This window comes from Lithobates pipiens, unplaced genomic scaffold (assembly GCF_037356315.1).
Source record: "Lithobates pipiens isolate NorthernLeopardFrog02 unplaced genomic scaffold, aLitPip1_a1.2 Scaffold_27, whole genome shotgun sequence".
NCBI lineage: Eukaryota > Metazoa > Chordata > Amphibia > Anura > Ranidae > Lithobates > Lithobates pipiens.
The window spans coordinates 161019059-161035634 of NW_027507788.1; the positions used below are offsets into that span (position 1 = coordinate 161019059).

The 16576-nt window shown below is 43.2% G+C and overlaps 1 protein-coding gene across 2 annotated transcripts in view; it reads right to left on the reverse strand.

Moving 5' to 3' along the window:
• The window catches only part of ROBO4 (roundabout guidance receptor 4), a 202668-nt gene that overhangs the window by 82910 nt on the left and 103182 nt on the right, over nt 1-16576 (reverse strand). For both annotated transcript variants that reach the window (XM_077457781.1, XM_077457782.1), the window contains exons 8-9: nt 12395-12620; nt 9545-9666 (exon numbers count right to left, since the gene is read on the reverse strand). In XM_077457781.1, the coding sequence (XP_077313907.1) occupies nt 9545-9666; nt 12395-12620 (348 nt within the window). The remainder of the gene's footprint in view (nt 1-9544; nt 9667-12394; nt 12621-16576) is intronic.

The window sequence follows — 16576 nt, forward strand, 5'->3', positions numbered from 1 at the left end:
AAGTTTGTACAAGTCCGACCGTGTGTATGGGGCTTAAGGGGGAATTTGCACTCACCACTGTAAGGATCAAGGTATGTGGAAACAAAATGGTTGACAGTATGCTTTACTAAAATACTTGTCTATCTTTATCCTTCTCAGTAATATAAGGACTCATCATCTTTAGTCACGTACGCATAAGAAGAGGCCGCATCAGCCCTAAAAAGCAGTCTACGCCCAGAAGATTGTCTTATCAGCTGATAACACCCGGAGAATTGCCTTTTCTTTGCAAAATGTTGTTTTTTTTACATTGCTGATGCTTGCCTTTTTCTGTCTATAAAAGAGATAATAAAGAAGCCTCAGAGTCAGAGTTAAGCACGGACTTCTGAGCAGAAATACTGAGTACCTCCGTGTCTCTTTGCTTAGATAAGAACTCTAACTAACAATTGGGAAACGGTAACATAACCTGACAAATAGGTGACTTGTTGAGGTCACACCTAACATTCTGGCGCTGCCGAACAGGGACCTGCAGAAAGAAACTACAAGAGGCGAACGAACATAAGGACGGAACAAAGAGGTCGGGCACATCAAGAACCACAGACAAATCCTGCGCAGGTAAGAAAAGCTTTATTTTCTTATAAACTCTGTGCTTCTTAGATCTGTGCCCACCTGATCTGTCTGAATTGTTCTTCAGGTAAACACCAACCTCTGTAGTAAGCGGGTCTCGAACTTAATATTTTGACTTATGTTACCGTTGTTTCTTGTCTGTCTACTTGTCATCTGTCTGTTGTGAATGAAATAAGCCCTGTTTGTATGGTGTGAATTGAAACATATATCATCCCAATGGGTAACGGAATGCGCCCTTAACTCGTAAGAGTACTTTGGGGGTCCGACACTTAAGTTTGATATACGCTTTTTGATTCATGAGCCTAAAAACGGGTTGAAAGTATAAGTCCTGACTGCCTCGATAAAGCAGGAATAAGAAACGAATGCTGAGAGATTCCATGGTAATGGGAAGGGAATAAGGTCTCCACAAAGTCCCGGAGATCTAGTCATATGTGTTTGGCCACCTATAAGTGATGATTGTGATTGTCGTGTCTGCTGTATTAGTAGTCGCATTCATTGTCTGGTTGGGGTATAAAGTAGTTCGGTTTCAAAGTAAATACCCCGGACAAAGTTTTAATATTTTGGCACCCTAGGAGGAGAAGGCAACGAGACACTTAATAAGTGATCCAAACGCCACCTAGGCAAGACTGTCAAAATGGGCCAGACACAGGGTAAACCCCAGGAGGAATCTCAGAAATGTTATAGTGTTAAAGACATAATTACAATGTTGTATGGGAAGGATAAGGCACAAGGCACAAATAGGATTCTCAAGAAATTGGGGATGGATGGAGAAAATGGATTAAGTGTAGAAGGTTGGGAAGAAATAAAGAAAGACAGACAGGGAGAGATATTGAAAAACGGATGGGTATCACAAATACAATGTCTAATTAAGGTATCCAACAGGGCTAAAGAGGAGGGATGGGAGTATTGTCAGGAAAAGGGTGGATGGGATATGAAGGTCCGACACAAAAGTCTTCCTTCTGCTCCCGGCAATAGGGTAAATACGGGAGATACTCCACCTCCTTATAACACCACCACACCAGGTAATGAAAGACCAAAACTTTATCCTTCCTTAAGAGGAAGAGGGTGGGTATGCCGAGTATGCGGTACCCAGAACCCAGACTGGGCACAGGAATGTGTGCATTGCGGCGCTCAAAGACCAGAGCCCGTAGCTCCAGTCCATAGTCGGACTAGGGTAATACAAGTGAATAATCCAAATTTCGGGCAGGAAGGAGAACCGCCTACGGTGACTCGACAAGTTGTCTTGAGGGCATGGGCACCTTGGACAGCTAACACTCTTATGGCACTGGTACAGAATGCTCCTGATCCCGTAGCAAAACCCGCCGCCTTCTGCAGATTTGTGACACAGTTACTGGACACACATGAAGCAGCTTGGCAAGATGGGGAAGATATATGTAGACATAAAATGACACTGACAATGTTTAATCAATTCATGACTAGACTTACCCCACTTAGACCGAATGGGGATCCTGCCACGGACCCGCCAGGAGTACATCCTCGTCATATAGATTCTAGACCCCTGTTTATTGCTCAGTTACGAGAATTTTGCCAAGAGAAACAGCGGGAAAGGGGCTCAACGGCGCCCATAAAACAAGCCCCAGGTCAGACTGTTACCGAGTTTTACCTTAATATGGAAAGCATGATGGCTGACGAAGGGCTAGATTTAGCCCTACCCATCACCATTAGGGCTTTCAATCGACAGTTTATGGAAGGATTAGTACCACAAATAGGTGACAAACTAAAGACGTGTACTCCTGAATGGAGAGCCTTACAGGACAGAGGAGCGCTGTTGCAGAAAGCACAAGGTATCGAAGCTGATCTAACAGAAACTAAACCTAGGAGGACACCGGGAGTTAACACTGTTGCCCGGGTTAGGGAAGGAGGGAACTCCTCCCGTAGACCTCTTACCTGCTATTACTGTGACAAGGTAGGACATATAAAAAGAAATTGTAGAAAAAGGATAAAAGACGAACAGGAAGGAAGCACGGACAGAGACGAGAGGGACAACAGACAGAGGAGTAGCAATGATAGGGACGATACGGCATGACTTGCCCCGGTCCTAGCTGAATCAGAGAACAAAATGCTCCACATGTTGATGAAGGTGGAAGGTAAACATATTCCTTGTTTGGTTGACACAGGAGCGTCACGCAGTCTGTTGTCTGATTCAGTAGTCCCTCCACACATGACGTCCCGTGACACCATACCCATAAGTGGTTACGACGGACTCCTGACTGATGCCCCGCTGACTAAACCTTTAAAAGTAAAGATAGGAAATCACATGTTTTTGTCACGCTTTTTGATTTCCAGGGGAGCTCCCACTAATTTATTAGGAGCAGACATTCTTCAGAAAATAGGAGCGAACATTACTTATCACCCAGATGGCATGGTCACCCTAGCAATAGGAGATGACCCAGAGGGTATAGAAATCTGTAGTAAAATACAATGCTTGGAAGAAGAACCAGAACCGTCCAATACGCCCTCACCGGAAATAGACCAAATTCTGTCTAGCCTTTCGGAAGGGTTATGGGAAACACATCCAGCAGACGTTGGGCTTCTGCCCATACCCCCGGTTGCTCTACAGCTGATTCCAGGAGCAGTTCTCCCTCAGCAGAAACAGTACCCACTCAGTGCGCCCCAGGAAGCAGCTATAGAACTACAAGTGGAGGCTCTACTTAAAAGTGGAGCATTAAAAGAAATACAATCACCAGCCAATACCCCATTGTATCCAGTTAAGAAAAAGACATTGGGGGATGGCCCAATAAGGTATAGGATGGTACAGGACTTAAGGGCAATAAACAAAATATTGGCCCCAATAACGCCATTAGTACCGAACCCGCATACCTTACTGTCAGAAATACCATCAGATAGCTCCTCATTTACAGTTGTAGACTTGGCAAATGCTTTCTTTTCTGTACCCCTGGCGGAGGAATGTCAACCATGGTTCGCGTTCCGCCTTCGAAACCGTCAGCTAACCTGGACACGCCTACCTCAAGGAATGGCGCATTCGCCAACTCTATACTCACAAGCCCTGCAGACAGTGTTAGGAGAATGGCTACCGCCTGACACTTGTGTATTGTTGCAATATGTAGATGACCTATTGTTATGTTGTCCGGATAACGATACTTGTTTAAAAGCCACTCTCTCATTGTTACAATTCCTGGCTGAAAAAGGGTGCAAGGTGAATAGAACTAAGTTACAGGTATGTCAGAAAAAGGTTGTCTTTTTGGGCCACTGTATATCCCAGGGTACTCGACACCTCACTGAAGAACGAGTCCAGGCCATAAGACAAATGAATGTCCCACGCAACTTTAAGCAACTTCGTATGTTTCTGGGAATGGTGTCATATTGTAGACAATGGATACCACATGCCAGTTCTCTGATGCAGCCATTATATGATTGCTTGAAAATAGTACCCTATGTACTCACAGAAGCAGGTCATGAATCTTTTAGCACCTTAAAAAGGTTACTAATTTCGGCACCTGCGATCGGGATCCCTGATTATACCAAAACATTTCATTTGTACATTGCTGAAATCACGGGACACGCAACAGGGGTGTTGACACAACAACACATCAAACAAAGGCCGGTAGCATACTTCTCGGTGGCTCTCGATCCTGTCTCTAGAGGATCACCGTCCTGTGTACGAGCAGTTGCAGCAGTGTCAATTATCATTGACAAATCCTCAGAAATTGTCTTAGATAATCCTGTAGTGGTACATACCACACATGACATACACGCCATCTTGTCACAGGTCCAGCCAAAACACATATCAATGGCAAGGCAGCTGCGTCTACAATGCACCTTGCTCCTACCCCCCAATGTTACCTTTCAGCGATGCACTTCTTTTAACTTAGCACAGCTTTTACCATTACAGACAGATTTGACAGGGGGGAGTAATGATGATAATGGTGTAGACACAGCACAAGATACTCAGGATTCTGACACACTTTCGTTTCAGGACATAACATCTGATGAACACGATTGTTTTCAACTTATGGAACAAGAAACCACGGGGTTCCCACATGTCACAGACATACCCATTGCAAATGCAGAACACACACTGTACATAGATGGTAGTAGATTTGCCGATGACAAAGGTAAATATCACACAGGTTATGCTGTGGTAACGGACACACAGGTAATTGAGGCAAAGTCACTACCAGCACACATGTCGGCACAAGAAGCGGAACTAACCGCTCTAGAGAAAGCCCTAGAACACTTGGAGGGACAAGAAGGGAACGTTTACACTGATTCCGCATACGCCTACGGTGTTGCACATGATTATGGCCACATATGGAAAGCTAGAGGTTACCTTACAGCAGCAGGCACACCTGTTAAACATGGTGAAGGAATCAAAAGAGTCCTGAACAATCTTCAAAAGGTTAAAAGAGTAGCCATCATGAAGATAGCGGCACACACGAGCGCAAAAACAACTGAGGCAAAAGGAAACGCATTTGCAGATTTAACTGCAAAGAAGGCAGCTCTAGGGGAAGTAAGCCCTGAGACCTTAGCCACGGTACAGGTGAGTATGCCCGAAACCACATGGCAGCAGCTAATCGAACTACAGGAACAAGCAGGGGCTATTGAGAAGGACCGTTGGGTTAAGGAGGGAGCTGCACCAGGCCTTGACAATGTATGGAGAGAAGGAGACAAAATATGTCTACCCGCTTCTCTATACCCCGCAATGGCAGCGGCTGTCCACTTACCCACTCATGTCAGCTCCAATTCTATGTATAGGATTGTAAGCCAAGGATGGCTAGCCCCTGGATTCAGTAGTACTGCAAGGAACTACTGTGCTGCATGCCAAATCTGTCTGATTAATAACCCAGGACAGAGAGTGAAAACCCCACGTAAACATCAGGTCCGGGCCCAATATCCCTTTCAGAGACTGCAGATTGACTACATACAAATGCCTAAGAGCGGCCCCTTTGAATTTGTTCTCGTGTGCATCTGCCTATTTTCAGGCTGGCCCGAAAGTTATCCTGTGAAATCAGCTACGGCAAAAGCCACCGCCAAGAAACTGATTACTGAGCTGATACCTAGGTTTGGTCTCCCAGAAACAATAGAATCAGATAGGGGGACACATTTCACGGGAGAAATAATGCAAAATGTGATGGCAATGTTAGGGGTTCAACAAAGTTTTCATACTCCTTACCACCCACAGAGTTCAGGATCAGTAGAAAGAGTAAATGGTACAATCAAGCTGAAAATACAAAAGGCCATGCAGGAGTTGAACAAACCATGGCCTGAGTGCCTACCCTTAGCTTTGTTCTCTATAAGGTACACCCCAACAGGAAAAACCGGGTTATCCCCATATGAAATACTGTTTGAAAGTGCACCTAGATTAGGTTTATATTTTCCTCAAAGTATGCAATTGCAATGTGATAGTTTAACTACGTATGTAATACAGTTGCAACAGCGTCTGACTAAAATCCACAAGAGTGTGTATTCTTCTCTTCCAGACCCTAATTCTGTCACAGGTACACACGATCTACAACCAGGAGACTATGTGTATGTAAAGAAACATACCAGGAAGACACTGGAACCAAGGTTTGAAGGTCCTTTCCAGGTGCTTTTGATTACAGCAACCTCAGTGAAATTGGAAGGGAAACCTACCTGGATCCACGCTTCTCACTGTAAAAAGGAGCCAGTTGGCAAATGACAACATGTATCTTTTTATTCTTTTTTGTTTCAGTAATCCTGGCTAATAGTTTGGTTACCTCACAGAATAAAATACACAAGGATGAAGGATTTTCTAAAAATTTTTTATTACTGAAGTTTAAATATGCTTATGCCCAGAAGTCAGGATATGAGAAATGTTGGATTTGTAGCAAATTACACCCCAGCACAGCAAGTATACCACTGATGGCAGTTCCTATAAACTATACTGATCTTGCTAACAGTAGCATTAACATAATTAGAACAAATACCAGCGAGACAGTAATGTTTAAGTCAAATGGCTTCGCCTTTTCCCCTGATTGGTGTTTCAACCTAGGGAACACAACGGGAGGAAATGGAGAATGCCAAGACAGCAAATTTAACTTGTCCATTTTCATACCAAAAGCTACTCCTGGGAAAAACACGGTCTTCTACCCTAGTATAACCCACACACACCAATCGTTAGCTGAGTTCCTCGGTAATATTTCAGACAACAACACCAGGTGGTTAGTGAGTAACCTATCTCTTTATGGATACACCTCCCTTTATAGAAATAATATCGGTAGTAGATCAGTAGCACTGGGAAATAATATATATATCTGTTGTGAGGATAAATGTTATACTTGGATACCTAGAAGAGCTCAGGGATGGTGCTATCTCGCAAGTTTAGTACCAGTAATGGGAGTAGTAGGTGATGAACGAGGTGATCACCTATTAGAAGCTAGCATGCACCCTAGGTATCCCCTCAGGTATCGTAGTAAAAGAGAAATATTCCTGAAGAAGGACATGGCATGGGCTTGGTTCCCGTCCTGGACAGGATGGGGTATAGACTTAATGAAACGACTAAATAACTATACAGGAATTATTAATGATGTTTTGGAGAAAAACTCTGATGATATTACTAAGTTAAATCTGGAGACCAGAGCCATCAGACAACAATTAGAATTACATGAATTAGCAATTGAAAGTATGAGTGCAGCACTGACAGGACTCTGTGAAACTACTGAGGACTATGAGTGCTGTACTTGGATACATAACACCAGCATTGAGGTACCTGACTATTATGACATCATTGCACAACACCGTACGGAGGTAAAGAATTTACAAGAGAAGGCCCGAAATATTGGTCGCGACTGGGATCCGTTTGGTGGAACTTTTAGTTTCTCAGGGTTATTCTCTTGGGTTAAGAAGGCAGCAATGACGATTATAGTGGTGCTCTTATTCGTATTTTTCTTTTATGCATGCTTTAAGTTGTTTATGTGCTTTTGCAAGAAAGCCAAGGTAAATGCTGTAGAAAAGATGGAACTTTTGTAAGTTGATAAGTTGGATAAGATAGGTGGATTTAGTTTCTTGACATCACCCATCTTGCAGAAAAGCCACTCTTCCTGAATTTTAGATGTTGGTACTGTCCAGGGGGATGGGTGTATACCCCTCTGACAACTCGCGGTCAGGGAGAGTACTCTGGATATAGGCCGACTAGAACTTGTTCAGGTGGACCCAGGGCAAGAGGGAGGGGTGATGTCAAAGGGGGAAATGTAAGGATCAAGGTATGTGGAAACAAAATGGTTGACAGTATGCTTTACTAAAATACTTGTCTATCTTTATCCTTCTCAGTAATATAAGGACTCATCATCTTTAGTCACGTACGCATAAGAAGAGGCCGCATCAGCCCTAAAAAGCAGTCTACGCCCAGAAGATTGTCTTATCAGCTGATAACACCCGGAGAATTGCCTTTTCTTTGCAAAATGTTGTTTTTTTTACATTGCTGATGCTTGCCTTTTTCTGTCTATAAAAGAGATAATAAAGAAGCCTCAGAGTCAGAGTTAAGCACGGACTTCTGAGCAGAAATACTGAGTACCTCCGTGTCTCTTTGCTTAGATAAGAACTCTAACTAACAATTGGGAAACGGTAACATAACCTGACAAATAGGTGACTTGTTGAGGTCACACCTAACACCACCATGTAACAGGGAATTTGTACGCCACCCACCAATAGAAAAGAGGGATTTTTACACTGACACCAATGTAATACTAGCATTTACACCAACCTCCAGTGTAAGGGGGAATATACAATGACCTACATGTAAGGGGGAATTTGCACTGACAACCATTGTCAAGGAGATTTGTACTGACCACCAATGTAAGGTGACACTTCTACACTGACCACAAATGTAAAGGGGGATTTACACTGACCACCAATGTAAGGGCAATTCTGAACCCACCACCAATGTAAATGGAAATGTATACTGATCACCAATGTTTTAAAGAATTTACATGGACAACCAATGTAATGGATGATTTTACATCAACAGCCAATAAAGAGGGATTTCTACACTGGCCACCAATGTAAGGGGGGTTCTGTCAACAGCAAAGACTCACTTGTCACTGCCCATGATGGAGCCAGTGCTTGCTTTCCCTGACCACCTGGCACCACCAAAAAGGTACTGGACTAAGTCAGTGAAATTTCATATTTATGTAGTGCACCCCCTAAGGAGCCGTAAGTAACTGGGATACTTCACCCTGCAGAGTCAGGCACACTAAGGGCTGGGCGCGCAATCTACAGGCCGGGGTCGCGATCTATGGGCCGGGAGGCACGGTCTATGGGCCAGGGGCGCGGTCTATGGGTTGGGGCGTGGTCTATGGGCAAGGGTTGCGGTCTATTTTGTAAAAATCATTCCTGGTCTAAAAATCAAGACGGCTAATATTTATGTATGTGATCAATGTCTGTAAAGTATTCCGAAAAGGAGATCATTATTGATTAGCATCATATTCAGCTCATGTAGACCAGTGATAAATACAGAACTGGCTTTGTATCATTAGATAGCAGGTCAGCAAGGTTGTCCACAAATTAAGTAGTATTCATATAGATGTGTCTATATCAGTCTGCATGAGGTCAGCTTAGCTGGAGTAGTTTAAATTGTTTTTTTTTTTAAAGTGACTACATAGCTCTCGCTGTTTCTTCCCTCAGGACTCCACTTATAAAGCTGGCAACACATGTCAATTTGTGCCCGTCTCAGCCCACCCTGGTTAATTTCTGATCAGTCCATCCTTCCAACTGGGGGTAGTGGAAGGCTGCGGGCAGTTGATGGTTGAGAAGGAGTTCCTGCGTTCTTGCCCCATGTACTTGGAAGAGAGCCTCCTCCATCTCTGTCCTGGTATGTAATCTGTACATGTGCCCAGGACCTCATGCTGGAGTGACTATTTAGGTATATGCCAGGGTACTGCTTGTATGCAGCACTAATACATGAGCAGTAGAACCAAGCCATTGGCAGTAAAAGACTTACCTTATATGCTTTAATGTTCCATCTGTGAGTGGTCGGAGGTGGTGGCTCCCAGCTGACTAACACCGACCCACTGCTGTCATCAACCAGGGTAACATTGATGTCCCGAGGAGCGTGCCCAGGAACTAAAAGAGGATACAACACTCATATTACTGGACTGTTTACCCAAAGAAACAAAAACCAGATGTCTGTGCTACTCCTACACCTTTATGGCTTCTAGAGCAGCTTACAAGATCAAAGGGAGAAGCCATACAGATAGTGAGGGCTTAGCAGTTTCCATGTTAAATTTTATAGGCTGAACCAGTAATGGGCAGCAGAGAAATTTCAAATTTGTATAATGGCCTTGCAGTGCTGGGGGGTCCTGAGTACATTTCAACCAGGATTTTTACTGAAAGTTTGTGTAGGTTCTTTCCATGTTTAGTATACGGACCCTTTTTAGAAAATATTGGCTTCCATCCAGTGACGGGACAAGATCATCTAGAGCCCAGGGAAAACATACCAAACTGCACCCCCTTCCCAAGATGTATGAACCATATATGTCAGCATGCTTACCCCCCAATCATAAATTCCCCCTCCTTCCAGGACAAATCCGTCCCCTGCTGAAATGCCCCCTCACAGCACAAACCTTTGCACCCCCCCCCATCCCCCCACAGCCTAAATCCTCTCTCTCTTCAAATCCCCCCCCTAAAAAATGAGGAAAATTTCTCCTCATAGCACAATTTCTGCACCTCTCAAATTTCCACTCCGAGTACACATCCTCTCCCCCACTCCAAATCCCCCCTCCCAGCACAATCCCCCCCAATCTTCCCTCCTAGCACAAATACGATCATCCCTACTAGAACAAATCCCCCCCCCAAAAAAAAAAACAAATCCCCCTCCTAGCACCAATCTTCCCCTCTCTACCATATCACATCTTCAAATCACCTTTCCTAACACACACCACCAAATTTCCCCTTCTAGAAAAATTCTTACCCCCTGCTGCTCCCAAAACTCCTCCACTCAACAAATCCCCTCCCCCCAAACCTCCTCATATTGCCCCCTACCTCACATGATACCACAGTGACCAGGGCAGCTTCCCCTTCTGCCTACCCCTTGTCCTGGACCTGCTTCCAAAACAGTGTAGCAGCTATAGCAGCGCCCCGTGTCTGTATGCCTTTTGTGGGACAATAGAGTGCATGCTCCTCCGACCCGTGCAGAGACTCAGTGTTCTCTGTACAGCATTGCGAATATGTCAGAGCTAAATAAATGTATAATAATAATAGTGTGTGACTGTGGTGGGGCATTAGAGTGTAAGCTCCTTTGGTGCAGAGGCTGATGTGACTGGCTTAGAGTTCTCTGTACAACACTGTGGAATAGAACTACAGAATATAAATTAAATAAAATAATAAAAATATTCACATACGTGAAGAATAAAACACATGACGATAGTAGATTCAGCACTAGCTTAGACTAACCAAAAATTTTATTTTGTGATTTTTCTTTTTTATAATTTAAAGTCTACCACTATCTAGGAAAGTGATCTGATTCTGAATGAATAGGTAGTTGTGTGACAGATGTACACTGCCACCTAGAGGTCACTGCCATGCTCACACAATGTCTATTACAAAGAGATCAATCAACAAACAGAACAAAACTCCGCTATGAAAAGGTTATTATTTTTTCTTGTTAAAAAAAAAAAAAAAAAAAAAAAGGTTATTCTTTAGTTTACTGTGGATGAAGCTATGCAATTTTTTGACAAATGACAGAATCTTAAAACAGCTAAATCACTGATTGAAGGAAAATGGAATTAAACTGTTGATCAAGCACCCTTTCACTGCCGCCACATACGTTGGCAGCGGCGGGTGGGTTTACACACATTCTCGCTGCTACAGCACTGATAATTTGTACTGCCATCCAACCCTGGTACATTTGCAAAGCTCCCCCACCTGTGTACTCTCGCCATGTTTTCCTATGTCACCTATGGACCTGGGAACCCCATGGCAGGCGCCACCGGGAAGGGGGAAAAAACCTGGAAACAGCGTGTATTACATTGCTTCTAGGTTCAGTTGTCACTTTACTTGGCCGCTGTGGTCAGAAGAGATGCTAATGGAAACCGATCAGTGCTGCATTAGCTTCAATAGAGGGCAGCTGAGACATCAGACCCCTGATGTCTCATTAAGGAGAACCTGCCACAGCAAAATAACAGCAACCTCCAAAAAAATGTTGCCCCCCTACACATACTGTACCTGCACATAAAAACATAAACATGTCTAGAGCCCTTGTACAAAAACGTTGCTTGTGCTACACAGGATACATACTGCTGCCCATGTTAGATCAATAATCCTACAGCCATTATTCACTGTTAACTTTAAATTGATGACCTGTAGGGGCTTTTAAAATGTTGTCTATGGAAAATTTACAGTACTGAAGTTTGTTGCAGTTTTACAGGCGCATGCAAATTTTGCTGCAGTTTTGCATTTGATAAACCATTGTGTCAATATTGTGCGACATAAAAAATTAGAACTTCCAACAGTTTATTCTACATGATCTCTGCTTTCCCAAAATATATAATATTTTGGGGGTTTTACATAATCTTCAAGCCTAAAATGATTTTTTAAACTTGTGCAAAAAAACACAAAAACAGCTCTGGTAGTGAAAGGGTTAAATAACCAGGGAACAAATGGTCAAAATGGAAAAAAAAGGTGACCATTTTGTCCTTTTATAAATGGTCGCCATAGTTAGGAAAAGTAATTGAGAAAGGTCTTCTATACATTACAGGTTGTATATTTATTTAGCGCAGTTGTTTTGATAGAAACAAGACACATGACATCAGAGCATGACATCATGGTATAATTCTGAGCATTTATTCTTTACCTCCTTCTGGGATCTGGACGTGTTTGATGTTACTGTCAGTGCCAAAGGTGGCCCGTCCATATGGTCGAACCTTGAACTCGTACCTCTGTCCTTTCACCAGAGATGGGATGATGGCGCTGTTTTCTGTTAGCGGGACTGAGCGCCATTTTACCCATTCAGAATCCGGGGGCAGATGAAGGCGATAAAATACGACGTATCCCTCGGTGTACTGTGACAGTGATGACACCTAAAGAACCAATCATACCACGGATATATATTTTTTATCATTAATACATACTGTATATATGTGTTACGGTGGCCACACACACTTAGTTTTTATTATCTGATTGATGTGCGATTCGATCAAAACCATAAAATATGCAAACAATCAAAAAGCCATGAGTTCCCTTCTGATTGATTTGTACTCATTGTAGAACGAATTTAATCAAACGGAGTCAATTAACCAGAGCGGAAAATTATCAATCATTTTACATTGATCAGCAGGACTAGGATACTTTGCTCATGAATACGAACATATTTAGGTCAGATTATGAAAGTATATGGTGGTAACAGGAGCACAGAAAATATATACAGTATGTCTTTGCAGTGAGAGATGCAATGTAACAATTCTGTAGATCAGGGCAACCCCTGGCACTGGGACCACAGACAAGCGGCACACGAAGCCTCTTTTGCCAGCACTCGACTACCTCCCCATCAGCAGAGCAGCACAGGGAAGCCTCGGTGAGACAAAAATGCATTCCAATTTTAGAATTCCCCACGCTGCACCTGCACTGAGGGGGAGAGGGGGGAGGGGGCACTGTGCCCCCCCAGTTTGTAATGGATGGGAAACATTGTTTGGTTCTCTAACTTTTCTGTAGCTGAGATCGTCAGCTTTTGTGATGGGGAAGAGATTGGGTGCAGTCCTGCTGGAGGGTGGTCCCTGTTTGCAGGAGGGGCGGGACTGTCATTGGCCACTGCTAAAGCCAATCACAGTCCTGCTAGCCCTGCCCACCATCTGGATGAAGATAACTCGATTGGTTGCCACTACCAATCTCAGAATGAAGGGATTTTACTGTGATTGAGAAAACGCTACTCAGGTGACAGTTTGTTGAATTACTGTTGAGCTTCTGCGAACTTTGTTGAAAATATTCCTAAACCTTTGTGTCATTTACTACTGAACCCCTGCACGCTGTGTCCCTTTAAGCCACAGACAGTATTCAGCACAATGAAAATCACACCCAACTTATCCTGTGGCGCAGAGCGCTGCTATTTCTCAGCTGCAGGGGCCCATCTTATGATCTTGCACACAGGCCCACTGCTTTCAGAAAATGCCCCTGACCTGAGCTCATCATTGCGCATCCATACCATATGCTTGTATGTGACATCACATACATCACATATATCACATACAAGCACGTGGGCTGGATGTGAGAGGTGGATCAGCAGGATGAGTGTGCCAGAACAGGTATATGTGTCTCATCTCTGCTTCCTTCCACCACTCTGTATATCACACATATCATAGATGATGGTGGAAGGTACAGTGGTTGGAGGGATAAAGAAGGGGGTTCAGCGATGGGACAGAAAAGCAGGGGGTACAGTGATGGGGCAGATGAGTAGGGGTCTACAGTGATGGAGCAGATGAGAAGGGGGTTACAATGGTGGGAAAATGAGCAGGGGGGGTTCAGTGTTGGGGCAGAGGAGAAAGGAGGTACATTGGTGGGACAGATGAGCAGGGGGTTACAGTGGGGGGCCAGAGGAGATGGGGGTCTGGCGGTGGAGCAGATGTGCAGGGAGGTACAGTGGTGGCACAGAAGAGCAGGGGGTACAGAGGTGGGGCAGATGTGCAGTGGGTAAAGTTGTGGGACAGAAGAGCAGCGGGTACAGAGGTGGGGCAGATATGCAGGGTAGTACAGTGGTGGGGCACATGTGCAGGGGTACAGTGATCTAAGGTGTAAAGGTGCAGGAATTGGGACTGACCTGAGGTGTGGAGGTGCAGGATGTTAATTTTTTCACTACTAAAGTAGTTTACAGCATTTACGTTATAAAAAATCCTTTTCATGATTGAGAGTGTGAAGTTACATTTTTTTCGTTATATCAATTTCTTTATAAACATTTTTCGGCACACTGTGCTCAAAAGGTTGCCTACCCCTGTTATAGACTGCTAGAGAGAATATAAATACAATTAATGTACTTCCCTCTAGTATTCCCTAGAATTGTCATATTGTATCTCTTGTTACAAAGATATATTTCCTATGCTCTTCATCCCCATTCAATGGCCATAATGTAGTATTTTACTATGGCTCATAATAAAAGAACGTTCATTCAGGAGAGAAAATAACCTAATAACATTTGTTTTTGTCCCATTTGCACAGAACTAATGTACATGCAGATTTGTATCTGGATGTATGAATGGCTATGCAGTGTTTTTTATAAATAGACCTCTTATGCCCTGTACACACGGTTGGACATTCCGGCAACAAAATCCGTTGGATTTTTTCAGACGGATTTTGGCCGAAACTTGAGTTGCATACACACGGTCGCTCAAAGTTTTCAGAAAATCAGATCGTTCAGGACGAGGTGAGGTAAATCACGTACGACGGGACTATAAAGAGGCCAGTAGCCAATAGCTTTCGTCTCGTAATTTATTCTGAGCATGCGCGGCACTTTGTCCATCGGAATTCTCTACACACGATCGGAAAAAGTCTGATCGAATTTTGTTGTCGGAAAATTTTAGATCCAGCTCTCAAACTTTTTCCGTCTGAATTTCCGACCGTGTGTATGGGGCATTAGAACCCTGCTGCCCAACCTTTGGCTTTAAGGCCAAATACAGCCCTTTAGGGCTCATTTACACTTGTTTCAAAATGTGGCACTGGACATGCTTTTTTAAAGCATTCTGAATGCCAATCAAAGCCCCTGTCACTAAATAAAATGGTTACCTTAAGCCCTATACACACTATCAGATTTTCTGCTGATTTTTGTCTTCAGATTTACCAAAACCATGTAGTGCAAGGGCCTGCCTGATTGCATACAAATTGAAACTCCCAAGGTTTGACCTCATATTATATGGTTTTGGTAAATCTGAAGGAAAAAAATCAGCAGAAAATATGATAGTGTGTATGGGGCTTTACAGTTCTATTCACACAGTGTGTTTGCTATTTACTTCAAAAATTATACCCCATGTTGCTTTCTTGGTGCTTCAAAGCACCTCCAAAGCCTCCATAGAAGTCAATGACAATGCTTTCTTACAGCACCTGTTACTTATGAGGGGCTTCTATTTAGCTCTAGCTTTTTGCTGGTATTGTCATAGTCATAGTCATAGTAAGTAAGGTTTAATAAAGACACCAGTCCATCCAGTTCAACCTGAGTGAGGGTCTACAATTGTCCCTATCCCTGTCCCTACCCTCAAGCAGCACACAATCCAAGATCTCCATTCATATAGTAGGGCCAATTTTTGGACAGAAGCCAATTAACCTACCTGCATGTCTTTGGATTGTGGGAGGAAATTGGAGTACCCAGAGGAAACCCACGCAGGCACAGGGAGAACATGCAAACTCCGGGCAGGTAGTGTTGTATATATGAGATATCCCAGGATGCACTGGGAAACCAACAAGCGAACCAGAAACACATTATCAGCAAAAAAATTGGGCTAATTTTACTGTTTCGTTTTTTTTAAATTCATGAAAGTGTCCCTTTTCCCAAAAATGTGCGTTTAAAACACCACTGCTCAAATACCGTGTGACATAAAATATTGCAACAATCGCCATTTTATTCTCTAGAGTCTCTGCTAAAAATATATATATAATGTTTGGGGGTTCCAACTAATTTTCTAGCAAAAAATATGGATTTTAACTTGTAAACACCAAATGCCAAAAATAGGCTTAGTCATGAAAGGGTTAATAGTAATAAAGCCCAGAGGTTTCATGTAACATGTTCCTAGTCTCTGAATGTCTCCTACAACATGACTTCATCCCATCCACTCCTGTAGAAGAATCTCTGGCCATTTCCTCTAGTAAGTTTTCAGTCTTTGAGAGTTTTTAGTCGCATTACATATAATATATGCCCTTTTGGAGACAGAAGGGGCTGAATCTGAGGTACCACTTAAATTGACAACCATTGCCTGCCATGGGGAAGAATCATAAAAAAAAAAAAATGTCTGAGACAAACTTTGTCTCAAATGGAGCACAGCCAAAAAAATTTAGAAAA